A 27732-nucleotide genomic window follows, 5' to 3' on the forward strand; every position below is an offset into this window, starting at 1 on the left:
GCCCGTGTACCGGAAAAAAAAAAAAGGGTCCCCTGCAGTCTTAGAGAAGGCATTCACACACGTTCATTTATTATCATGAAGGACATAACAGGCACCACCTCCAACCTTACTAACAAAGCGCTTCCTATCTTTCCCAGCACTATCCTATGTTTTGTTTATTGCTTTAAAAGGCAATGGGATATTCCAACCTTCCATCCTCCCTAACCCATGCTCCTCAAATAGTCTTAAATTTGGGAAAACTGATACAATTGACACATAAGATTCTCTGAATTAAGAAAACTAAAGATTAAAGGGGCTGACATGAAAAATGGTAGATAAAAACCAGACATAACTAGCTGCTATGAACAGAATGCTAAATAATTCCATTAGAAAGAATTTACTAATAGGCAACGTCAGGTAAATTTAATTTGTTTTTTAAATTTCAAGATTTCTTCAATGCTACTGTTAAGCAATCTAATGCTTACACCATCCTTGCTCCTTATCCACAGTACCGCTTTTTACTTATAAGTAAACAGCATTTAAACACTAGTCAAAGGTCCTAGATTATACGAGTCATTCGGAAATATTACTTTAATATCAAATTAAATGAATTCTTCACTGTAGGTGAGCATCCAGTTATCAGGATTATAAGAAGGCACCTCTTTCCAGAAGGCTTAAGGAAGAAAGAAACAGAAGCATAATAACAGGTAACATTTACTGAGTCCTCCCTCTGAGTAAGGCACTAAATGTTACGTAAGGCCTTGGCATAATTTACCATTTTAATCCTCAAAAAAACGCTTCCAGAGAGATACCGTTATTATTTGCATTTACAGGAGACTCAGGCTTAATTGAGTAATCTTCCCAGAACAGTGATTTGACTCCAGAGCCTGAGTTGTATATTAAAAACTATGGCCCAGAACTGTGCTAAATAAAGTAATCCTGCAACTGGCAAAAATTAAAACATATTCAAAGCAATATTTTACATGCTTTGAAGAGAGAAATAAAAATTGTTATCTTGATTTAGTAAAAGATTACCAGGAGAACCTGAGGTATACTCCCTATTTTCAGAAGCAAGTGGTTTTAAAAAATTCAATAATGAGCTCATTTTGTTCTCTTAGTATATATTTGTAAGTCTAAATCTGAAGTAAAATTAATAATAGACTAGTAAGAAGAAAGGTATGTTTGGTTATTTTTAGCAGAGTAGATTACGGCTTACTCTAATTACTGGCACTCAGAGAACATCTGAAGGTGCCTATTCTTATATTCACAACACATGACTTCTCCCCAGTCAGCTAAATATCAGCTGACTGTGGGTGACTGTAACCAAACCGTTCTCAATATTCTACTGCTATGTCATTAAAAATTCTTTTGTTAGTAAAGAAAATCAATACAGTACTCTTCAACAAATTCTGAAGCTCGTAATTGGTAGGTGTGTATTTTTAAATTAATATTAAGACTTTAATCCATAACATGCTGCACAAAATAGGAATAAAAAACGCATACAGTGTCTTCTGTGTTCACGGGATCTTCAAGAGCGTTTATTTTAGAGATGAGGAAACAAAGGCAAAATGACTTGTTCAAAGTCACAAAACTAGCTAATGGCCAAAGGAAAAGAACTCAAGTCCCCAGACTTTCAGTCTAATTTTTCAGCTATATTAACCTTACTCCCCTCTCACCTCTCCCTCCCCAAGAGGGGCAACTGTAAAGAAAGGCTCAGGGATGAAGAATGTGGATGAGGCAACTTGAGGAAGGCAGACATAAAGATCACTTGGTGGTATGAACAGCGAAAGTGCTAGTTCAGAATTTCTCAGCAGCTAAGTGGTAATTCCTTTGCTTAAAAGGTCTCCTCTTCCAGCTGGTCTAGGGAAAAAAAAAATCACCTGGGGCTTCCCTGGTGGCGCAGTGGTTGGGAGTCTGCCTGCTAATGCAGGGGACGGGGGTTCGAGCCCTGGTCTGGGAGGATCCCACATGCCGCGGAGCAGCTGGGCCCGTGGGCCACAACTACTGAGCCTGCGCATCTGGAGCCTGTGCTCCGCAACGAGAGGCCGCAATAGTGAGAGGCCCGCGCACCGCGATGAAGAGTGGCCCCCGCTCGCCACAACTAGAGAAAGCCCTCGCACAGAAACGAGGACCCAACACAGCCAAAATAAATAAAAGTAAAAATTAATAAACTCCTACCCCCAACATCTTCTTAAAAAAAAATCACCTGTTCATAGCTACCAAAAAATATGTCCTTAAGTACTCTAGATGAGTTTTCAGTATGAAATGGGGAAATGCAGAGGAAAACTGATTATAAATTCTAACTTTTATATGTGAATTTCATCTCAGTAAAGCTGGGGTTTTTTTTAGTGCACCTTTATTTATAGGCGCTTGATGTAAATATCAGAGTCAGGTGAGATTACCCTTTACAGCCTTTAACGGAAAAAGCGGTGGCCCAACATGGATGGGCTGAATGCTGTGCACAGAGCACCAAGTAGTGCCTTCTTTTCTTTTGACAGGCCATCTCCTTCAGCTACAGGAATCTTGATTCCTGGGACTGATTCCCTTGCTTGTATTTTCCTCCTCCACACGGGGGACTCCTTCCCCTATCTAGAAATAAGCTTAAGTCTCTTATGCCATTTTTTAACCCTGTCCCCCAATCCTGTCTACAGGTGGTTATCACCTCTTCTGTCCTTCATAGCAAAGCTCCCCCAAATACTCTACACCTGCTGTTTTATTGTCTCCACCTCTTCACACTTTGCCCCATTTCTTCGAGAGTTCTGTCTCTACTATTCCACTGAAAATGTTCTGATGAAGGGCATTTTGTGAAATGCTCACTGTAAAATCTAATATTCTTCACTTTAGTTGACCTTTATGCGACCTTTGGCACTGGTGGCCTTATTTTTGAAACTCTCTCCCCTTCCCCAATGTGACTGACCTTATACTTATCCTTTGCCTGCTGTTTGAATGCTGGTGATCTAACGCTTTATGCCTAATTTTCCCCCAGACTTCCATGCCTATGCCCACCCTGAGAAAACTAGGCATCTCCAAATGGAAGTCACACAGGCCCCTCAAAGCCAACCTTCTACTTCACCATTTACCTCATCAACTGAATCAGAAATATGGAATAACACCACTCCTCCTCTTCTTTCACTGCCCTCCCTGCTTCTAGCGGTGACCAAGTCTTACCAAACTTACCTCGGAACAGCTCTTCCACCTGCTGAGCCCACAGCAGAGGTCTTCCTTCAGGACTGCCGGATGAGGCAGTCTCCTAACAGATCCCTCAGGTGCCAGTCTCAGCCCTCCCCCCACCCATTCTCCAACTACAGGATCTTTAAAGAAATGCAAATTTTCTATTCATCCCAGTTTAAAACCTTTGCCTCCAGGCTTAAGATTTGAGTTCTGGCCACTATGGCAGTCACTAGCAACTGACCTTGGACAAGTCACTTCTCCCAAATTCTCATTTTTTATAAAGCTGAAGTTTGATCAACAGTAGTGGTTTTCAAACTCAGGAACCATCTACAGAGAGGGTGGAAGCCAAATGAGTTGAGACACAGTCCTGATTTCACACGAGCACCTCCACTTCCACTTGTTTCATTTAAAGTTCTATCCTTGGGGCAAAAAGCTTTTTAAAAAAAAAAAAATCACTTGACTAGATTACTCTAAAACATCTCCCAGCTCTAAAATGCTATGATTTTTCTCAACAAATACTAAACCAAACACTGGATACAAAATCACCCAAAGATGACTAATATTCATTCTATTCTAAAGAGAAGTCTATGGTATTTTTAAAGTTCTAGATGTCCTATAACCTTCATGACTTTCTCTACCATCTCCCCTACAAACCCCACTCATATTGTAGTGGAATAAAGGAAAACTGAGAGAAAACCCAGGCTTCTCTTTGACCCTCCTCGAAGCCCATACAGTCAGTTCCCTGCACATCCCCCTCAGGAAAGAATTTTTATATGCATGAATGTTCTTATCTTAAATTCACTAAATTATTTGTAAGGGAACAGAAATGGGGAAGAAACAAAGTAATTATATTTCTTTTAACCTTATGAGAACAATCTTGAGAAGTTTATTTTAAGGTATAAAAAGTTTCAGATATTAATAAAGATGTATAGCATTTTTTAAAAAGCTTAGTGTTCAAGGCCAACCTATGAGTCATTTTGCAACATCAAAATTTTAAAAGTCTGTTCTTGGCAAAATTATCTATCTACCAGATATAATCACACCTCCACCACAGCAACAAGTGTACTTCAAATTAATAAGCCCTAAAGAACAAATCCTGTATATATCCAGTTTTTACATCTGTGACTAAAATGGTCTATGTATCCAAGGTGTTTATAAGTGAGTAAGAGATCCTAAAAGTCAGATTAAAAGGCATGTCAAATGTCAGTCATTACTTTACAGATTTGTGGGGAGAAGGTGGTGGTGGAGGGTAAATGCTTATCTAAATTCAGAGAATTACTCACACAATTTAAAATACTGATCTTATTTTCCCCTGCAAAGAAATGAATTCTTTCAAATTTCCTAAAAAGATGATTAAGCATGAAGTATCATTTATGCCTTCAGTCACATAATTTCGTGTAAAAAGATTTCCATAATTTTAACATTTTAGCCTGGGTAATAAATCAAAACAGCAGTTATCTTAAAAATACAAAGCTTTACCTTAAGACTATTTCATCTATACCTTTATTAATCATTATTTATAAATGTCATCCCTCAAAAGTCTGCAGTTTCCACATTATAAATGATCTGACATTTGATTCTATTTCACCTTCCTGATAAATCAAAATATACCTTTTGTAAACAATCTTCAGATCTCGCCACTCAAGAAAGCTGCACATTTTAGGTTTCCGTGCTAAAACGGTTTGAACAAGTTCTCTTGTGATCTTTTTCTTCTCTTTGTCTGATAATGGGACGTACCATTTCTGCAGTCGAAGCTTTCCCTGACGACTAAAAAGCAACATAAACTGCATCTGTTAAGATAAACAGAACCAAGATTACAGACAATACTTTGATTCAATAAAGTTAAGGTTAAGATGACATGCTGCACAGAGAAGCTTTGGGGGACAGGGCATTTAGCTAACAAATGATGAGTAGCCATCAATATTTCTATGCCAGTTAAAATAGCAGGAAATTCTTATAGAAAGATCTTCCCACCAGATGCAAATCCTCCCACCCCACCCGGTTCCACGTAAGTTTGGGGGGGCGGGACAGGAGGACAAAAACAGGCGAAGTGAAAATTCTGATGAAAAAGATAATTCTTGCAATTTAAGAAACTATTGTGTACCTGTGCTATAGGAATGCATGTATATGCATCAAAAGAGAATTGTTGACATCAACTGGTTTAGATGCATTTGAAAGAAACAGATCTACTATTTTTCACCCTAAACAGAACAAGCCGTCCTGGTTCCAGACCGAATTACTTGTAGACAGACTGCTATAACTTAGAATGCTCTCTTCAGTTTATGCTTACATATTTTAAGCAAAACAAAAAATCTAAAATATAAACCAAAAAAATCCCATAAATGCATTTTTCTTAATAAAAGCCTGATTTAAGTATCTTATCTCATTTTAAAAATCCCACCATAAATATACACACAATAAAGTGAGTTAATATAATTTTACCTAAGACAATAAAACCTTTAAAAAGCCAAACTAAGAGCTACACACATTACATGAAATACTTCATTTAAAACGATAAAAAACACAGCATCTACAGATGGAGTGGATGCTGAATTCTAGTGTATTTTACACAAACTGTTTTGTATATATTTATTTGGAATCTGCAAATGATGATTAGTCTACATGTTTAGTTTTTAAGGAAACCTTCTTGTATAATTCAACTGGTCTTCTCAACTGCAAACAGATAAGCACTGTTTCTACAAAGGTAATTTAAAGGTAGAATTCAGATATATATATATTTTTTCTTTTAACTATTGTATGTTCCAGTACTAGTTACTGCAAGTAAGATTCAGCCTGACTCTTAATATTCACCACACCATGAACATGGGGTGGGGGAATTTATACAATCAATTTGAATAAAATGGGCCCTAAATTTCGCTAAGAAATCATTGCCGCTTTTTGTAATAATCCAAACGGGCATCAAGATATTTAGAAATTTACGATGCAACAATTTAACTTTATTAAAGTTAAAATTGGCTGAAAACACCTCACTTAAAAAGGATGCCTGGCACGAAGTAAACGAACAATATTTGTTTATTGATGTCAAAGTGCCTCACATAGAAGTCCTGTTAAGATAGCGGCATTAGAAGGGGACAGCAAGTAAAGCATCAACTGGACAACGTTTCATGCAAACCCGTTAGCAGAACTTGGAAAAGAACAAACCCGTATTCCAGGATCTCGATGACCAGGAGGGCTGGGGGTTTGCTTTCGGAACTCAAGGACTCAAGGGAGGCTATAGCAGGCTCCCCCATCTCCCCCACCACCACTTTTTATGACGAATAGATAATTCACTCTCTTGAAAATAAATTATATGTTAACATGGGACGGTGCCCGGTCGCAAGGCACAAGTATTCCTTTCCTCTAGTTAAAAACCAACGCTCTGATTTTGCCACAAATCACAGAGCACCTCAATTCCTGGAGATTGGTATTAAAAACAATGGGCTCGGCCGCGGAACGGGCTCGGGGCCAGCGTTCCTCGGTCCGGCCGTCTCCGATGCCTGCCCGCCGCCCCACGGGGGGCCGCACTCCATCACTGACCGATCGAGCCCGGGCGAGGTGACAGGCAAGGAGCGGGGCAGACAATGGCAACCGCCGCCGCGCAGGGGGCGCCAAGGGTCCTTGGTCGCCGCCGCCCCCGGCCGCCGACCCCGCCCGCAAATGCCCCGCAAAACTTGAGGCGATTTCCGAACCACAGGTGCCGCGGGGCCGCCGCAGCGTCCGAGACTGGCCCCCGCATCCTGGGGCGCGGCGCCGAGTGGAGAGGGGCGCGGACGCGAAGAGAAGTGAGTTTCGAGGCGCGGTGCCCCAGTGGCGGGCCGGGCGGGCGGACGCAGGGTGGGGTCGTCGGGGCGCTCGTGGGGCAGCGGGGGGCTCGCCCGACCCTCCCTCCCCGCTCCCCGTCCCCAGCGCCCCCGATCGCCTCCCGGGACTTACGGCGGCCGCGGGCCGCAGGCGCGGCGGAGCTCGGCCGGCAGCGGCGGCGGCTGAGGGGAAGCCCCTGTCGCTGAGCTGAGGAAGAGAAGCCGTGTTGCTGTGGGGAGAGGACCCGGTTCGCGGAGTGAAGGCTTAAGCGGCTAGGGGAGGGCGAGCCGACAGACCCCGCCCCGGGGGCCGGACGAGGGAGGAGCCAGGGCTGCGGCGAGCAGAGGGGCGGGCTGGGCGGTGCGCGGGACGCAGCTCGGCTGTTGCCAACGGCACCGGAGACAGCTCAGGTGACCGCCCAGTCCGAGGAAGCCGATTGGCCGCGTCTTTACCAAGGGGGGGGGGGTCCGAACCGGAAGCCAGGCCACGTGACCCGGAAGCGGCCGCTGCCGGCGCCGGCGCGCCTGCGCACTCTTGAGTGTGCCACCGGGACGCGCGCGCAGCTGTCTCGGCTGTTTTGTGGTGAGAAGGTAGTGTTTCGCGGTGCCCTTTGTTGACCCTGCTATGCGGGGCAGGGAGGATCTGGACTGCCAAGAACCACATTCGAGCTCGGATAACTTTCCGTGCCCCAAGAGGGTGGGACGGGGCGGTGTAATGCCTGGTGATGTTGGTGAGGGGAGAGAGGGGGTGCTGCAACTCTGAGGAAAATAAGTCAGCTCTTTCTTGGAGCTCGTGCACGCGTTTAGAGTGCTCTTTACAATTACTTTGCCTCAAAACCGTCCGGAATCCGACCCCTGCTTCCCATCGCACTGCTACAGCCCTAGACACCTTTTCGCCCCAAGCTGTGCAAGTGTCTCTTCCCGGGGCTTGCCTCGTACGTCCTCAGTGCTGCGGACCTGAGGAGTAACTGTCCGTTCTCAGCTGAAAAGCCTAGACAGCACCTCATTTCAAGATCCCGCTTCTTTCACACGGAGTCTCCCCTCTCCTCCCCCACATCCGCCTGGGTTCCAGTTAGTCTTGTCGACGACTTGCTCTGCCTGGCTTGCCCTTGCTCTCAAATGTCACAGCTCCTATGAAGCCTCACCCTCAAACCCTGTAAGAAGGAATCCCTCTTTCATCCATATGCCCATTAGCACATCTTGAATTTTCTTCATTTTGTATCCCAACCTAGTTCACTGCCTAGTATATAACACCACTAGTAAATGTGAGCTGACTGATAAGGATTATAAAATTGTAGATTTGTTTAGAACCATAGTGCTGAGCATTGTGTCTGGCACATAATGGATGTACATATTTTTTTGAATGAAAGAATGGATGAATCATCCAGTCCGACTCATCTTTTACAGATGAGGAAAGGGGAGCCCCACGGGATTAAGTGACCTTGCTTGAACAGCCACGGGTTTCTCATGTCGACTGCTATTCATTACCCCAGTCACCTCGGTTCTTACAAAGAAAGCTAGAAAATTGCTTTTGTTAAGCTATGCCCTTTTTGCAGAGGTTCCCAAACATAGTCGCCCGAATTTTTTAACGGCCCAAAGGGAAAAAGAGATGCTAAGTTTTACAGGAAGCTAAATTTAATCAATCTAAAGGAATCCTTTATTAGAGATTGGGTTCTTTTTGTGTGTGTTAAAATGTCTATAAAACTAAGATAGTATATAATAGGAATTTGGGGGCATTTTTTTAATGCCCTTCTTTGGCAAAATAAAAATATACAATACCTTCCTTTTTTTTTTTTTTCTGGAATACCTTCCCTTTTAAACGCTGCTATGCTGCTTGGAAAATTTCCTACCAACGTGTATGCTAAACGTATATACTGTAGTATTAAAGAAGTGGTCGACACAAAGCACAGAGCTGGCTTTCTGTAGGTCTTTAGGCCCCCTGCCCAAATTTCAGCAAGGGGACCAATCCTGCCCCAGAGGCACATGTTAATGCCCCATTTCTCCCTTACTACACAAAACAGATGCCATTAGCCAGTCAAAGATATATCTAATACGATGTAATGAAAACTCGCCCTCTGAATCCAAATGCTGCTTTTCTCTTTTTCTGTACAAAACTCATGTCCTCAAGGTTCCTGAGATAACTACCTCCAAGTTTAAGCTCATTGGTTATGCTCCTGATGTTGGTCTGTGGTTCTGAAAACGAGGACGGGAGACTTGCTGATGACATATTGGCAGTCTCTGGTATTCCTAGCCAAGAAAAGGTGGAGGTTGGGGGGAGGGAGGGTAGGGAATTATGGGAAAAATAATTAGCAGCTGAAAGCAGCTATTACATAATCTTGGCTGCTTATTAATTTAGCAGAAGGAATGGCTTATTAAATTCTAATAGCAACAGCACAACTGCAAACAACCTAGCAATTAACAGTGCAGGGCCCATTATTTTGTTAATATGTTCTCTTCTTTTGGCAAGTGTATAAGAACAAAATTTATAGAAGCAGATGGTCTTTTTCAGTAGATTATAGATGGTTTATTTCCCAGTCTTAGTATTAAGAGCTTATTGTGCGTTCACTGTGAAAGACAAAAGAAGCACTGTTATTGTCTTTGTTGGTAATTAACTGTTTGACTTTGATTCCCACAATTTCCAAATTGTGGGCTTTGTTATATAGCTGATTCTTCTCACCTGGTATCTTCTTCATCTGTCATGTTAATAGGGTCTCTTTTTTTAGTCCTTTGCTTTTGTTATCTGGGTGGTCCTGATTTCTTGGTTGTTATTGATTGATGGTACAAAAATTATTTTTTATGAAAAACTAAAAATCAGATTTTATACTTTTTTTTTTTGATACAGGAAACATTTATTACAGTACCGTTTCTCATGGAACAAGAACACGTAGTTTCATGGTGCACGGCTGCCAGATGTTTCCCAGGTTTCAATGTCCCAGGTAGATAAAGGAAAATTCGGCAAGGTCAGAAGAGAGAAGAACAGATTTATCATGAAATAGGAATGGTAACTGTGTCCCAAGTGTACAGAAGGGGAAGAATTGAAGTCGTTCTGGTAACCTGCCTTTGCTTTTATTTATGTTTTTATAGAGATATAATTGACATATAACACTAGTTTCAGGTGTACAACATAATGGTTCGATATTTATATATATATTACAAAATGATCAGAGTAAGTCTATTTAACATCACTTGTTTCTTAAACAACAACAAAAAAAGTGCCTAGCTTTTATTTGTGCTAAATGCAAGAGGTGAGGGTAAAGTAGAGATTCTACCTTTTAACAGTAAAATTTTGAGACTTTATATGTAGTCTTTTATAAGTTTTCAAAAATAATTTTAGTTTCCTGTTAAATGTGTGATGGCTATATGCTTTTATCTCCTCTCCCTCTCAAAATGCCATTAAATGAAAAAAAAGAAGAGGAATGTTTAAAGTATAGACCCACATGGACAATAAGGGAGGGGACAGTAGCGTGAGGATGTCAACGAGGATGTCAGGGTACACTATTGGCTCATGGTTAAACACTGACGATTTAAGAAAAAATTGTAGTATATTTATCTTGAGAATATGGAGGACAGACGTGAGGGGATGTTGAAATAATGCTAAATCCTCATGCGGTAACAGGAAGAAAATAGATACGATCCAATGTGAATCAAGAAATAGAATTATTAGCATATTCTTTCAATACCAAGAAGTAAATTCCAGATGCAATGAAGACTTTCTTTCCAGAGACAGAATCTTGAGGTAGGATGTAATAAAGGTTATTATTACATTTTATTTTACTGTAGGTTTTACTTAGATAATTTTTAAAAATATTGTAATGAAGTAGATAAAAATTCTTCTGTTAGTGCTAACACTGTATTAAGGATTTGTACAGTGTTCCTTTAGCCAGTCTATATATTATATAAAATTTATTAAATAAAAATGTTTTGTAATGAAATTCAGTGCTGAATCATTGTAGAAGATCACAGTAAGTGTAAAAAGATGCTCAGAGTTTGTGAATTTGCATCTTCTAAGATAAAGTTGTTCCAAGGAGAAAACTGGCCTAAAATAATGAGGATTTGTGAACCAAATCATTTCAAATAGATAGAGCTGTCACTGCTGAAGTCCTCAACAATGAGCTAAAGGGAAATGTGGAACATACGTTCTTTCTTGACGCCTGTTTCCATAGCTTTGAATAAAATGCAGGAGAATGACTCTTCTCCTTTTAATATTGGGTTAAAGCATTGATTCTCAAGCTGGGCAATTTTATCCCCCACCAGGGAACACTTGGCAGTGTCTGGAGACATTTGGGTTGTCACAGTGGGGCAGGGGGGCGGGGGTGGGGGAAGAGTTGGTGATGGGGCTGCAATGTACAGAATAGCTTCCATGACAGAGAATTATCCAGCCCAAAATGTCAATAGTGCCGAGGTTGAGAAACCCTGAGTTAGTCACTGAAAAGGTTAACATGCAGCAATGGAGATATTTTATAGACATTTCAAGAAATGGAACAAGCACTTATCTTCATATGTTTGTTTTTCTCTCGGAGGGGTTGGAGTTGGAGGCATTCTTAATGTTTGATAGGTAAAATCCTTAACTGCTGAAAAGACTGGCCACATACATGAGGCAGTCAGTATTCATCAAAGTAACTAGAATAAACTATCCAAACGGGATTTTTTTTCAAAGTGATTCTGGAATATTAGTGGAAGTTATTTAAAACCGGGATCCATGAGATGACTATTCCATCCATTCATTCATTCACTTTTTTTTTGGCTGTTTTGGGTCTTCGTTGCTGCGCGTGGGCTTTCTCTAGTTGGGGCGAGCGGGGGCGAGTGGGGGCTCCTCTTTGTTGTGGTGTGTGGGCTTCTCATTGCGGTGGCTTCTCTCATTGTGGAGCACGGGCTCTGGGCACATGGGCTTCAGTAGTTGTGGCCTCAGGGTCTAGAGCGCAGGCTCAGTAGTTGTGGCGCACGGGCTTAGTTGCTCTGCGGCATGTGGGATCTTCCTGGACCAGGACTCAAATCCGTGTCCCCTGCATTGGCAGGCGGATTCTTAACCACTGCGCCACCAGGGAAGTCCCAATTCATTCATTTATTAACATAAATGTTTATTATGTGTTTGCTCTCTGCCGGGCACTGTGGTAGATAATGGTGATACAAAGATGAGTAAGATGTTGACTCTGTCCTAAAGCTCCAAAACTATTTCTCCTGACACAAAATTCCATGTCTTTTGGCAACAAACTCTGGATGGTCAGGGGAGCAGTCACCAAACATATGAATACATTTTCTTTTAGGAAACCCCTAGAGATGCTTCATAGAACCTTAGATGTCTGTGACTGACCCCTTTGGAAACTATTCGCCCTAATGACCTCCCAGGGCTCTTAGCAGTCTTTTCATTCTGTCAGTTTTCCACAATACTCTTAATTCACAGCAGTATTACAGAGAGATTTGCTATGTTTTCAACAAAACAGTTTCAAATAATTATCTTTTGACCTGGTCCTTAAAATGAGATGTTTCAGCAGTAATCTAACTCAACTAGACTAGTGGTTCTAGGATATTCTTTAGGGGATTTGTGAAAACACAAGATGGCTGGGCCCCACCACCAGAGTTTCTGATTTAGCACGTCTGACATGAGGCCTGATAATTGCATTTCTTTTTTCTTCTTTTTTTTAATTGAGATATAGTTGTTTTACAAGTTGTGTTAGTTTCTGGTATACAACAAAGTGATTCAGAATATATACATATATATACATTCTTTTTCAGATTCTTTTTCATTGTAGGTATTGTTTATCTGTTTTATACATAGTAGTGCCTATCTGTTAATCCCGAGTTCCTAATTTATCCCTTCCCCCACTTTTCCCCTTTGGTAACCATAGTTTGTTTTCTATACCTGTGAGCCTGTTTCTGTTTTGTAAATAAGTTCATTTGTATCATTTTTCTAGATTCCACATATATATGATATATGATATTTGTGTTTCTCTGTCCGACTTACTTCACTTAGCATGATAATCTCTAGGTCCATCCATGTTGCTGCAAATGGCATTATTTCATTCTTTCTTATGGCTGAGTAATATTCTAGTGTGTGTGTGTGTGTGTGTGTGTGTGTGTGTGTATGTGTATGTGTATTTATATACATATACACCACATCTTCTTTATCCATTTGTCTATCAACGGACACAGGTTATTTCCGTGTCTTGGCTATTGTTAATAGTGCTGCTATGAACATAAGGGTGCATGTATCTTTTCAAATTAGAGTTTTTGTCTTTTCTGGATATATGCCCAGGAGTGGGATTGCTGATCATATGGTAGCTCTATTTTTAGTTTTTTAAGGAACCTCCATACTGTTCTCCATAGTGGCTGCACCAACTTACATTCCCACTAACAGTGTAAGAGGGTTCCCTTTTCTGCACACCTTCTCCAGCATTTGTCATTTGTAGACTTTTTAATGATGGCCATTCTGACCAGTGTGAGGTGGTAGCTCATTGTAGTTTTGATTTGCATTTCTCTAATAATTAGCGATGTTGAGCATCTTTTCATGTGCCTGTTGTCCATCTGTATGGCTTCTTTGGAGAAATGTTTATTTACGTCTTCTGCCCATTTTTTTATTGGGTTGTTTGTTTTTTTTGATATTGAGCTATATGAGCTGTTTGTATATTTTGGAAATTAATCTCTTGTTTGTCACATCTTTTGCAAATATTTTCTCCATTTCCATAGGTTTTCTTTTCATTTTGTTGATGGTTTCCTTTACTGTGCAAAAGCTTCTAAGTTTAATTAGGCCCCATTTGTTTATTTTTGCTCTTATTTCTTTTCCATCGGGAGACTGACCTAAAAAAACATTGCTATGGTTTATGTCAGAGAATGTTTTGCCTATGTTTTCTTCTAGGAGTTTTGTGGTGAGAGTTGTATTTCTAAGAAGTTCCCAGGTGGTGCTGATGTTGCTGGTCTTGAGACCACACTTTGAGAACCACTGCTCTATACCAAAAAAAAGCTATGACATATAACAGGAAAGTTCTCAAAGCCAGTAATTGTGATATATAACTTTCCCAGACAAATGATCTAGAGGAAACTTGAGATCTGAATTTTTTTATTGCTGACCTCATTAAGTCTGATACCATTGGGAGAGTAATAGTCTCAGTTATATGAACCTGAAGTTCAGTCTATATGCACAACCCATAGTGGCTTCTGATCATGGTGTGCCCTGTACAAACTAATGTACTGTAGTAGTCTAAGTTAGAGATTAGAGTACTTAGAGAAACTTGAAGTTTGCACCATAAAAGTCAGATGCTTACGTGATGAATATCACTACTCTAAAATTTTTTCCAACTACTTATGCCAAGTAGGAATCACCTCTGAATACTTTGTTAGCGATTATAGACATGAGGTGGAAAGGAGAGAGTTGAGAGGGACCAGGTAGACAGAATCCATATCCCTGGATAAAGCAGAAACGACTACGTAGTAATCAAAATCTGCCCTTTCTCTTCCATGACATGCGGCTAGACCCTGTTCCTCAGCCACCCGTGCAGTTAGGTGTGCCCATGGAGCTGAGATCAGGCTATGAAGTGTGGATGGAAGTGCTGTCAGTCTGGGCCCAGAAAACCCTCCACAGGAAAGCCTCTTCCCTCCCTCCCTCCTCAACACTGCTTTTGCTCTCTGGATGTTGACACTTCGAGGTGTCCTTGGAAGTAGGGTTTTGAGGATGGCTGAGTCTGTCAGCCTGGGTTCCTGAATGACTGCGTGGAGCAGACGCACATACCACTACCACCATCATCATTCCTACCACCAATTTTACTTTAAGTGAATGAAAAATAACTTTGTATTAAGCCAGTCATTTTTCCGGGTTCATCTGTTAAAACTGCTAGTATTACTGGCCATCCTTGCAAGCTGTTACACACTTCCTTACGAAGAGAAGGAGCCATAGTGATGGGTAGAGCAGTGCATTTTCAAGTGGCTAGCTCTTTGTCTCGATTCTAAACCTGCTTTTTGTGCTCCTCCATGTGTCTCCTTTCTGTTGAAATTTAAAGAGAATCCTCATACGGTCTGAGTCCAGAATTTAAAACTACTCATCTATCAAAGGGGCAGGAAAGACTGATTTGAGATTTTTCATTAGCTTTACATTCCTGTGGCAAAACATAGCATTTGTACCAGGCAGTAGATAATGCAAAATTTTAAAAATCATGTGGATGAAAGAGCCAAGGAAATGGGGGTAACGGGGGGAGCATATTCTGGCTAACTATCCCTAATTGTCAAAAGTGCATGATGTTGTCAGTTTCTTAGAACCAAGAAACCAAAGATGACAGTTGATTTATGATCAGATTATATCCTTGTCTTCTAAATAATATAGGACAAAGTTAAAACATTTATCCTAAAGCACTATTTAGAATACACAGACATTTTAATTGAATGATTTGAAAAACTTTTAGAAATAATGCACACCTTTTAAATATAACAAATACGTAAAATAATAGATGTTTAAAAGTGATTTCACTCAAAAACTTCATTTTACAAATAAGGAAATTAAGCCCCAGAGAAGTAAACAAATTGCTCAATATCATACTACTTCATTAGTGGTAGATGAGGAACTAAGAGCCCTGTGTTCTGTCTCCAGCCAGTGTTTTCCCACCATAGTCCACTGTCTGTTGCCCATAAACTACTAGCCCATTATCTTTAGACAAAAACAAACAAATAAACTGAAAAACCACACACCCACAGCCCCTCAAAACATAAATTCTTCATTTCTTTCTCTTATCTCTCAGCCTGGTACTAAAGTATTTGTGTCTCCACTAGTGGACTGAAACCCTTGTGATCTCCAGGATTGGGATAGTATTTTACTAATCTTTCTATCACAGAATCTAATCCAATACTTGGCATAGAGTAGACGCTCAGAAAATGTTACTTTGAGATGTTAATTACTTTGACGCCAAAAGAAAAATTAATAAGCCCCTGTCTCATTGCTTCTTGAGTGTTAGCAGATTTTCTGCTCCCCTCCCCCTACCATAGCATACGAAGTAATCTCCTCCTTTCCATCCCCACTAATGTTGCCCTAGGTCAGACCAACAAACTGGACTTTCCGTCTCAGCCCCTCCCCTCCATCTGATCCCATTACTACAATTCCTTCTGCATGTGGCCACCTGAGTGTTTTTTCTGAAACATAAATCCAATAGAGATTAGACCCTCTGCTTAGAATGTTTCAGTTTCTTTATTACTTCAATTTGTATGCCTATGTCTGGGCCAGGTACTCATTGGGTACTGGGGATAACATAGAGAACAACTTAGACATGGAACCTTCTGCCAGGTGCATATGGTATTAGGGCAGGAGGGCACAGTTTACAACTGGCAGTCCCAATACAGTAACGTAAGTGTTTCAAAAGGGGGAAGGCCAGGGTGCTAAGGGACCATATAGGAGAGGGCCTAATCCAGAGTTTCGGTGATCGTGATAGGTGGTAGAATCTGAGAGGGGTTCCTGGAGGACACAGACTTTAGGCCAAAATTGAAAAACAAAACAAAACAAGTGAGTTGGGCAAGAGTGTTCCGCACAGGGAGAGTAGCATGTACAAAGATAAAGAGATGGGTGTGTGACTCTCTTAAGGACCTGAATAGAAGGTCATTGTGGTCAGAGAGTACCTGGGTAAAGATAAGTCTGCAGAGAATAAGAGGACCAGGTTATACAGGACCTTTTAACAAGATTAAAACATTTGGGCTTTATATAAAGATATTGGGAGACACTGAAGGATTTTAAGCAAAGGCAGCGCCATTATTGGATTTGAGTTTTAGAGTTTCAGAAAAATCACTCAGGGTGAAATGTGGTTAACTGCAGGATATACTGTAGTCCGAGTTTAGTTGAAGATAAAATAAACCGTTCTAACTAATATGAACAAAAGCAGTCTAAATATGATTGGAAGAGCAAAATCTAGGCTGAGTTTCCAGGAAAACCTTCCAGAATAACACTGCAGAACTTGACTGCCAGGGAGCCACTGTGTCTGCCATGATCAGTGAGCTGGAATGCTAAGAAGCTGTCTTCATAACTGCTGGCTTCAAGCCTATACATCCTCTGCTGTGATCAAGAAATCAGGAATCTGCTGCCAGCAAAGTGGATGCCATGGGTGCTCCTTCTTTTCACTCATGTGGCTAGAGACTGGACATTGGACTCCCTCTACAACTGCCACTGAAAGCCAGATGCTTCCATAACCATGCTCATCAGCAGAAATAGGAGAGGTGAGGCCCCCTCTTCATGATCTATCACTTCTCCCTTCCAAATCTCGCATAGGTACACCTGATTGTTGGAATCTACATCACAACCAGAAGCCTGGCTATGGAATGTAGTTTTTTGTTTTCTGGGAGGAACACTGCAGCAGGTTGGAATGTATTTATATATTTTTACTAAGTTTACTTATTTATTTATTTATTTATTTTTGGCTGCATTGGGTCTTTGTTGCTGCATGTGGGCTTTCTCTCGTTGCAGCGAGCGGGGGCTACTCTTTGTCACGGTGCGCGGGCTTCTCATTGCGGTGGCTTCTCTTGCTGCGGAGCATGGGCTCTAGGCGCGCGGGCTTCAGTATTTGTGGCTTGCGAGCTCAGTAGTTGTGGCTCACGGGCTCTAGAGCGCAGGCTCAGTAGTTGTGGCGCACGGGCTTAGTTGCTCCGCCGCCCGTGGGATCTTCCCAGACCAGGGCTCGAACCCGTGTCCCCTGCATTGGCAGGTGGATTCTTAACCACTCTGCCACCAGGGGAGTCCCGAGGTTTGTATTTAAAGAGGCGGAAAGAGAGAGAGCTGGAGAGGGGGGTGTGGCATCAAGTTGGAGGTGCTGCTGTTGCTTAAGGAGGGAGAGACAAGCTAGGAGCCAATAGAGAGGAAGAGGTTGAAGATATGGGGGAAAGGAGTTAAATACTCAGTCCTACAAGGACACTGAGTAGTGAGGAGGTGATGTAAGCCAGACACACTAGAGGCTAAATAAGAAAAGGGGCATTTCTTCCATTTTGCTCAGACCAGTGAATGGTGGGGGAGGAAGAAAGGATGTAGGCAAGCACATAGTTTGGTGCTAGGGAAGCAGCTTCTTCCTCTCTGACATAGAGGCAGAGGGAAGATTATCTGCTGGGCATGAAGAGGGAGGTGGAGATGGGTTGAGAAACATGAAGCAGGTTTCTCCTAGAAACCTTGGAGAACTGGAGAGAGGCTTCTGGCGCAATATGAACGGATCACTGAGGGCACTGAGTGTACAGTGGAGACTAGAAATGTGGCTGGGTCGTTCTGGAATTAGGTGCATTGGTGGAGGGTTGAGATTTGCCAGATGGCTGAGATAGAAGGATGAGACACCAAAGTAGTGGAATTCAAGCCAGACAAGGAGAGCTGTGGTGGTGAAAGCGGGGAGTTTCAGGGCAGGAGGGAGGTGGTGGATGCTGGTATGATGGAGCAGAAGGAGGCAAAGTGATGAGGTCGAGGAAGAGGAGAACCCTACGCCCACCAGGGCCAGATTAGAATTAGAGCCAGCTGGAAGTGTTGGGAGTCGTGTTCTGAGAGGGACCTGTGACATTGTTTCAGAGGTGGGGAAGTGGGAGCTTGGGTGGGGAATGCAACAAATAAGGGCGGAGTGATGGCCTAGTAGAAAGGAGGGGAAGGTCACTGGAGCAGAGAAGACCCAAGAAGGGACTTGCTTGGGTGTTGAGTAGTAGGTCATCTATGTGGATGTCAGAGTCATTTGGGATGGTAGCAGGACCTGATGGAAAAGGTGACAGTGACTCAGTTGCTAAAGACTCCAAAGAAAGAGGGAGTGGTATATAATGGCAGCAGGAGGAGTAGGGTGTGATTTAAAAAAAAAAAAAGGTTTATTGAGATGTAATTCACATGCCACACAGTTCACCCATTTATAGTTCAATGGCTTTTAGTGTATTCACAGAGTTTGCAACCATCACCACAGTCAATTTCAGAACATTTTCCTCACTCCTAAAAGAAACCCCACACACCTTAGTCATCACTTCCAATCTCCCGAACACTCCCCCCATCCCCCAGCCCCTGGCAGCCACTGATACGCTTTCTTTTTTGTTTGGTTTTTTGTTTTTTGGGGGGTTTTCTTTGGCCGCAGGGTAAAGCTTGAGGGATCTTAGTTCCCAGACCAGGGACTGAACCTGGGCCACGGCAGGGAAAGCGCCGAGTCCTAACCACTGGACCACCAGGGAATTCCCCTACTGATCTGCTTTCTGTCTATAGATTTACCTATTCTGGCCATTCTGTATAAATGGAAGCATATCATAGGTGGTCCTTTGTATATGGCTTCCTTCACTTAGCATAGTGCTTTCAAGGTTCATCATCCATGTTGTAGCAGGCATCGGAATTTCATTTCAGAGCACTATTTTAATGGCTGGAAAGAACCTCAGAAGAGTTTAGGGGAGGATGCAAGGCAAACACTTCCCTTGTACACCAAGTCAGCTCTGGTCATTGACATTCAGTGCCAAAATTGTTGTAAAGTACGTCTTGTCCTTTTCTTGGGAGTATCTAAAATAAGTCAATATTAAATGCTCATGCTTGCTTCTTCCCTCCCCACCCCCAGCAGTAAACATAACTGAAAGCCTTGCTTAATGACAAAAACTGAGTCAGTCATTGTTGCTTCATGTTAACTACTTGCCTAAGAAACATATTCATCTTATAGAGGAGATAATGAGCAAAACTGGCAATGCCCTAATAAGCTCTAAATTAAGCCTACATAATGTTGAACAAAATATAAGAATCAGCAAAAAAATTTTTTTCTACTTATTGATCATTAGTGTTAATGAGAACAGCAGCAAGTGGCTTTGTTCCTGTTCACTTAGAAAGTATGAAAACAAGGTAAGCCAGCAATTAGGAAGGTTAATGTGAGGATTCAGTTTTCATCCTGATAATGGAATAATTTATTTTCTAGCCTATTAACCTCAGAAGCCCTCGACGGCTTTATCTTCTCTGGTCTTTGGCTAATTTTTTTTCAACCATGTTAGTAACAGAAACTGCGAAAATGGGATCAGGGCCTACTAAAAGCAATAAAACCGAATAAATGCATCAACTTCCAGGAAATGTCAATTACAAATAAGCAGAAGGGACTGTTGTCTGTATGAAGGGACTAGAGCCTCTTATTAATAATAGTGGAGGAAGTAATCCAAGAGACTAAATGTGCTGGTGAGAGAGGCTAAGTCTCTTTAAGGAGCTCAGAATGTAAAGGACACATAAAAACCTGGGAAGAGGGAGGTAGCAATCAAAGACTCAAACCACAAGAACAGCACAGAGCTGTAACACTAATGCAAGAAAGACCAGCTAGAGAGAACCAAGGCTTGCTGAAGTATATTTGAATTTGAAGGTTCACTGCTGCAGTGGAATCTCTTTTGTTTGCCCAGCATCCCTCACTCCTTCTAAAAACAGTACCCCCATTCTTCAGGGAAACTGTTCTCTCCCCCTACCACCATCACTCCCATTCCAAGGATGTAAGCTAAAAGAATGCAAGTCTTCAGGTTGGGACAAATCATATCTGAGAATATGAAAACAATTTTTTAAAGAGATCCTTAAAATATCATTTGTAATCTATTTTTCCCATAGATTAGAAATAGAAGTGCTTCCTGAAGACAGGAGATGGGCAAATGTCTTGGTTTTCAAAAATGGGGAGAAGGTAGATGATGCAAATGTTAACGGGGATTTCAATATTGATTCTCTATTAAGAATATCAAATGGGTGGTGTGTGAACTCCCAGAGAGAGGGGAGGTGATCCTTAAAGAAGCCAGCACGAATTCACTGAGAAGAGACAGCCTGACAGACAGGCTTTGGTTTCTTTTGTTATATGTTTATTAGGCTAGTAGGTCAAAGGAATCCTGCAGACATAGCGTTTCTGTGCTTCTGCAAGGCATTTTTCAAACACTTTCATGACATCCTTGCTGAGAAGATGGAGAAACTGGATGGGTGATAGGATAATTTAGCAGCATAATCATTCTATCCTAAGAATGCTGATTAATGGATCTCTGTCAAATCTGGCAAATTTTGTTGAAGATCTGTTTCAACCAGGGTTCCTTTCCTAGCATGGTCCTTTTTAAGTAACCTGGATATGGGCTAAGTGGACCTGGGTATCAGTGTATAGAGAACAAGAGTCTGGGAGGGAGTGTGAATAAATCAGATGACAAAGCAGATTCCAAACTGGCATTGGCCCAGGGATGATGTATCAGCTAGTATCTTTTGCAAAAAGGCAGGATAAATATGTAAATAAATGCAGAAGTGGTCATCTCTGTTAAAATGAAATTTAAATAGGACAAGTTTTAGTGTTCTATCCTTGGAACCAAAGTTAAGGATATAAGGAGAACTTGCTAAATAGCAGCATGTAGAAAAGAAGACTTGGGGATGTTAGTAGCCTGAAGGCAATAAGAGCCAAGAGCATGATAAGGCTATAAAACAAAAGAAGAAAAAAGAACCCAAAGGAATCTTGGGCTGTTTAATTAGAAATATATCCATAGTATTCTGACTGTTCTTTGCTTTTGATAATCAATCTTACTATACTTTGATTTATTATGTTCAATTCTGGGAAATATATTTCATGAGGGACATAGACCAACTTCAACTCCTTCATAGGAGTCATATCATAGAGTGCTATAAATCATGGCATATGAGCAACAGCTGAAATGAGTGAGGATAGTTAGCTTGGGAGTAAAATATTTAGGGGCAAAAGGATGGCTCTCTTACAGCATCGAAAGAGATGGGACATAAGACAGAATTCTGTTTCGTTCCAAGAGGAAAATGAGCATCAACGGATGAAAGTTACTGGGGTGGTAGATTTCAGATAAAATATAAACAAGTAACTACTAATAATTAGGAGTCGAATCAAAGTAGGTGAGCGCCCAGTTGTTGGAGATGTTCAAACAAATGACATGGCAGTGGGGACTCCTTTGCTATGTGAAGGGCTGGACACTCAGAACCTTAAGGCTTTTTTCAATTTGGGGATCCAGAAAACCCCACTTCAAGGGCAGCTGTTGTTCTGGGATTTGTGGGTATGCGTATTGGTGTTGTTTCTCTCCATCTTAAACAGAAAGGAAATGTTTCCTGATTTATATGTCAGAAGTCTAGAATAGTCAGGCACAAATGGGCTAGAAGGCCAGTGTCTGGAATTTGCTTTGGATCTACCCCATAATGCCCAACACACAGGGACTCAACGAAGAGGGTCTTTTCTTGAAGCTTCTCTGTGTTTCTCATGAAGATGCTTTCTTATTTTATATCTCATTTATATTCATGATTTAGCCTTGAATTGAGGCGATTTCTCTCCTTCAAGTGCTTTCTTTTTGCTTTTGGATATCTCCTAAGTTAAGAGTGAAGAATCATGTGTTTTTACTGCTAAGGAAACTGCACCTCCCTACTATGATTTCCATCATTGCAAATTCACATTAAGTAAAAATACTTTCCTAATTCTTATCCTAGTCTCTCTCCAATAGGACTTTGATTTGGAAGGTACTTGATGTTTGCCACAAAAGCTGGAAGAGCTTTTCAGGGCAACATACAAACCATAAAACTTGCCCTTCCAAGCCAGACAGACTCAGGCTTTAAATCCTGGCTTTTCTGGGTACCATAGTCAGCTTGCTTAATCTTTCAGAACGGTAGTTTCCTCATCTCTTAAATGAGGTTATTAATATATGTATACTTCAGGTAGTTATTTTGAAGATGAAATAAAGTATGCTAATAACCTATCATAATGCTTAGTTCATAGTAGGTATACCATGGAATGTGAATATTATTATTAATTCATCACACAGTAATTTTCCGATAATCCTCAGCTTCCCTTAAAGTAATGATCAAATTTAATTTCTTAACACTATAATGTTTCTATTTTAAAAAATTTAGTGCCAGTTGTCTGTTTCTTTCCCTAACATAATCATTTAACTACAGCTAAAATGTCCTAACTTCCTAATTATTTATAGTTTGTGAAAAAAAAATTTGTGTGATGGTAACCAAGTCCAAGGCATGTCTTTATTATTAGCCTCAACTTTTTCCACAACCCATTCTGTAGGAAGAAGCTATAGTTTTCCCAAAATGCCTTGCCCAGAGCAAAGCAGTTGCAGGGTTCCTGCCTCTGTAGCCTGTCCTAACCAAGCCCAGGGCACTGATTGTTTCCTTCCTGTACTTTGCAGAAAAATTGGCCTCCTCTGTTTGATTTGAAGTCATGAGTCTGGATCACAGTGAGCAGTACACTCTGCTTAATGAATCATTAGTAGAACAGAGAAAAGAACAGACTCAATTACCTGCTGGGTTGGTTACCCAGCCTTTCCCTGAACACTGCCCTGCTCCAGCCTACACTGAAACACGGAGGCTTTTGTATAGCAATGACTCCCTCACCAGTAGTGCTGTCTGTTGAACCTAAGACCCGTATTCTACATTCTTGATTGAGTTTAATCTGACTTGGCAGCTTTCTTAAGTACTACAGCCGTCTGCAAGCAGGAATAATGAGGGCTTTGTACAAACAGCATAGCTGCTGGGCTCCAGGCCTCCTTTCCCCTTTCTGTCTTCTTGACCACATGCTCCATCACCTGCAGGTGTCAAACTGTGTGCAGTGGCCTTTCAGGGTCAGGCCCTTGGGGCTTGCTCAGGAGGTGATAAGCCCAAGAACTAAGGGGAAGAGAGTGGGGGCAGATGAAGAATAAACAAATAATCAGGTGATGATAAGTGCTACCCTTGTCTCCCCTGCCTCTGGGGCTCCAGCCTCAGAATATTCAAGTTCTTTGAATGAGCTGTGTTCTCTCCCACCTCAATGATGACTTCGAACACCTGTAGAAACCTTCCTTGGCCTTCAGAAAACCTCAGCCTTTTTCACCTCTTCAGTGAGGACTCCTTGACATTCCCTAGATCGTGGCCTCTCCTATGACCTACTCTGACTAGTCCGGAGGCCACTTACAAGCAGGAACCATGTCTTTTCATTTTACGTAGCTCAGAGACTTAACACGGTGCCTGGCTTATAAAGATTGCTCAATAACTCCTGGTTGATGGACTGAACAGGTCAGGGGAGAGTTGAAGGCCAATCTTGATTTATTAAATAAATAATACTGAGCCCCCATGATATCGCAGGAGAGGCAGACAACCCAAATATAAACACATAAATCTGTCAGGTGGCGAGGTGGGGGAAGAGAGTGACAGTGGGAGACACACAATAAGCAGATAAACAAATAGGTCAGAAGGTGGTAAACAGTGAGAGAGAAAAATGAGAGAGGGGTCTTGGGGGTCGCTATTTCAGATAGACTGGTCAGGGGAGGCCTCTCTGACAAAGTGATATTTGAGCACAGAGTTGAAGAAAGTGAGGGAATGAACCAGTGGAACCTGGGGCATAAGCTTTCCAGGCAGAGAGGGCAGAGAGTGCCAAATCTTAGAGCTTGGCATGAGGACGCGTGCCATATCTGATGTAAGGAATTGGAAGGAGACTAGTGTGACTGGAGTAAAGTGAGTGAAGAGGAGAGTAGTGAGAGGTGAGATAAAAACAAGAAGAAGACCACCACCACCACCACCACACAAGGTACAGCGTGGATTGGCTGTAAGTGCTAGAATTTGGGCCCAGGTGAATGTGATAAACCATCAGCGAAAACTTACAAATGAGACCCTGAATGCCTGTGGTTGGGAAGGAGGAGAAAAACCAGAGGAATGGAGGGGCGTGGGGGGGGGGGTGTCCTAATTCTGAAAAAGGAGACAGTGCCAAAAATAACAGCCTAGTGTACTTGATGTTACTCCCGGGTGATTACAGTACTCAAAGAATGATTTGTAAGCACCCACACAGGAACTTAGTGAGCTGTAGGAGCTAGGATAGTGGGGGTCACAAAGAATATCACATAAGTTATCAGATTTCCTTTTACTCGTACCTTCACGAATGATATTAGGCCGGTTGATCAAAGTAATGTGGTACAAATAGTGTACAGAGATTTCTGCAAAGTATTTGGCAAGGTCTTGTACCCTCCTAGACAAGATGGATGGACATGCTCTGAATGGTCACCCTGTTAGATGGCTTTGTTCTTTTTTATTATTATTATTTTTTATTGTGGTGGTAAAATACACTTTGTTCTTTTTTATTATTATTTTTTTGTGGTAAAATACACATCATATAAAATTTACTATTTTAATCATTTTGAAGTATACAGTTCAGGGGTATTAAGTACATTGACAATCTTGTGCAACTATCACCACTATCTAGTTCCAGAACTTTTTCATCACCCCAAAAGGAAACCCCCATTCTCATTCTCCATTTTACCCTACCCCCATTCCTGGGCAATCACTAATCTGCTTTCTGTGTCTGTGGATTTGCTTATTCTGGTTGTTTTGTATAAATGGAATCATATAATATGCAGCCTTTTTTGTCTGCCTTCTTTTACCTAGCATAATGTTTTCAAAGTTCATCCATGTTGTGGCCTGTATCAGTACTTCATTCCTTTTTTTTTTTTTTCTTTTTTTCCTACTTTTTGGCTGCACCATGCGGCATGCAGGATCTTAGTTCCCCAACCAGGGCTCGAACCTGTGCCCCCTGCAGTGGAAGTGTGGAGTGTTAACCACTGGACCACCAGTAACGTTCTTCATTCCTTTTTATAGCTGCCTAATGTTTCATTTTATGGATATACCAGATTTTGTTCACCCATTCATCAGTTGATGGAAATTAGGGTTGTTTCCACCATTGGGCTATTGTGAATAGTACTACTCTGAACATTTGTGAACAATTTTTGTTTGAAGACCTGTTCTTAATTCTTTTGGGTATATACCTAGGAGAGGAATTGCTGGGCCATATGGTAATTCTGTCCTTACCCTTTTGAGGAACTACTGAACTGTTTTCCACAGCAGCTGCTCTTTCCATGGGAAGTGTTGGGGGCAGGGTACAGTTGGAAGCACCAAGGGTTGGCTCCAGGAGGACTCTGCTCCACTGTGCCTCTAGAGAAGTTGAGAAGGGCAAGAGGCACTGGATCGGGAGCACATCATCAGGAATTAGGAGAACTTGGATTAATGGTCAGTGGAATGGCCTTGCTGAAGCGAGGCTCATCCTTATCTAGGACGTGAGGCACCTGGAATTTGCACACCATAAATCTTTCTCAGCTGAATACCTTGAGGTTCTTCCTGTGAGACAGCCTGTCGCTAGGCTCCCTGAGGGAAGGCCCAGGCCCGTCCAGCAGACCATCCGTCTCTCTTGAGATGGCAAACTGATCAAATTTTCAGATGACACCCAAGTGGAAGGGATACCAAAGTTAGAATCAGGGTTTTAAAAGATTGAAGCAAACCAGAAAGATGAGTTAAAACCTAACCAGATAATATTTGTGATTTTTTTTGTGTGTGTGTGAGTAACATCAGTGAGTCAGATGGGTCACCTGTGGAAAAAAACCAGAGATTTTCTAGGCCGGTTAACACATTAATATATATATATTTTTTTAACCCGGGATTAATTTTAAGGATTTAGTTTTTCCTTCAAAGAGTAACAAAAGCTAGAAAGAATAAATGCCTGCTTAAGGAAAATCAACATGAAAATAGCTACTAGTGCTCTTAACAAGAAACCAGAGGCTACCCAGGTAGCCTACTAAGGAATGCACTAAAATTGCCTGGATGTATTTCCAACATCCCATAACAGATCAATGTTAAAATTTCAATAATACATCTCCTTCTATTTAAATCGGCAAACTCAAAAACCACTGGTTACCAAATATTTTGCTTGATGTACTGATCTCTCTCCTCCTCTGTTAGGAGCAGCTTTCACTGAGCACCTTCCCCTCCAGGTGCCACACATAATGCAGTTAAGGAACGGAGTGAGGCAGATAGCTAGTGGGAAGCAGCCGCATAGCACAGGGAGATCAGCTTTGTGACCGCCTGGAGGGGTGGGAGGGAGGGAGAGGCAAGAGGGAAGAGATATGGGAACATATGTATATGTATAACTGATTCACTTTGTTATAAAGCAGAAACTAACACACCACTGTAAAGCAATTATACCCCAAAAATTAAAAAAATAAAAAAAAAAGGAACGGAGTGAGTACATGGGCGTGGGAGTGGGGGTAGAAAAAGTACAATTTAGACACCAAATCAGAAACCGTATTATTCCAGAGTCAACTTCCACACCATTAATTTTTTAAAACCTCAAAATCCATCAAAATGCTTATATAATATTTTTCATCTTCAATATCATGAGAGAACCAAAGAACAAGCCAATTACTTTCTAAAAAATTTATGAAAAAGTAAATCATAGAATTCCATTCAATTTTCAACTGCGTATAATATTTATGAGTCCACAAATTGCAGATGAAAAATAAGAAAAAGGTAATAAAAGTGATTTGTTTCCAGCTGGGAAACATGCATTAGAAAATTCGAATCTACTCTTGCAAAGTCTTGTTCACCAGATTTTCTCCTGGGGGCCTGGGCATAATACTTACAGATTTTCAGATAAAGAATGCCTCCTAAGGCTTGACTTTTCACAACTGACTTAATTTTGACAGTTTTAGCTGATATTGAAGGACCTAACTCTTAGCCAGACGCAGAAAAAACTACATGAAGTGACATAGGAATATCCGTGCCCCGGTCCAGTTCCAGTCACCACCATTTATAGCATTCACCAGATTTAAACTTAAATCTTTTGTCTTGCACTGTTCCTTCAACATGCAAACAGCAATAGGAGAAAGGGAGCTGATAAATAAAACATCCGAGAATATTATAGTTTCCAAGTGTTGAAAGAAAACTCATCTGAACGTTACAGCAGACATGATTTTAAAGTAATATTTGCTGTTTGAAAACACAAACAAGTATTCTGTGTTATGTGGTAGTGTTTAAACTTAAGTTAACTGATTACTCAAAACTTTTCAGACTCACAAATTCATGTAT

General features: G+C 41.4%; 1 protein-coding gene and 1 long non-coding RNA gene across 4 annotated transcripts in view; one reads left to right on the forward strand and one right to left on the reverse strand.

The window, feature by feature from the left end:
* AP1S2 (adaptor related protein complex 1 subunit sigma 2) overlaps window positions 1–7200 on the reverse strand; it is a 28867-nt gene extending 21667 nt beyond the window's left edge. For both annotated transcript variants that reach the window (XM_079910891.1, XM_079910892.1), the window contains exons 1-2: window positions 7084–7200; window positions 4762–4940 (exon numbers count right to left, since the gene is read on the reverse strand). In XM_079910891.1, coding sequence (XP_079767017.1) covers window positions 4762–4940 — 179 coding nt within the window. In that variant the 5' untranslated portion in view covers window positions 7084–7200. The remainder of the gene's footprint in view (window positions 1–4761; window positions 4941–7083) is intronic.
* A 2626-nt stretch (window positions 7201–9826) lies between these two features.
* Window positions 9827–27732, forward strand: part of LOC307180122 — a 79215-nt gene continuing 61309 nt past the window's right edge. For both annotated transcript variants that reach the window (XR_013825684.1, XR_013825685.1), the window contains exon 1: window positions 9827–9999. This is a non-coding gene — a long non-coding RNA (uncharacterized lncRNA). The remainder of the gene's footprint in view (window positions 10000–27732) is intronic.

Source organism: Stenella coeruleoalba (genome assembly GCF_951394435.1).
Source record: "Stenella coeruleoalba genome assembly, chromosome: X".
NCBI lineage: Eukaryota > Metazoa > Chordata > Mammalia > Artiodactyla > Delphinidae > Stenella > Stenella coeruleoalba.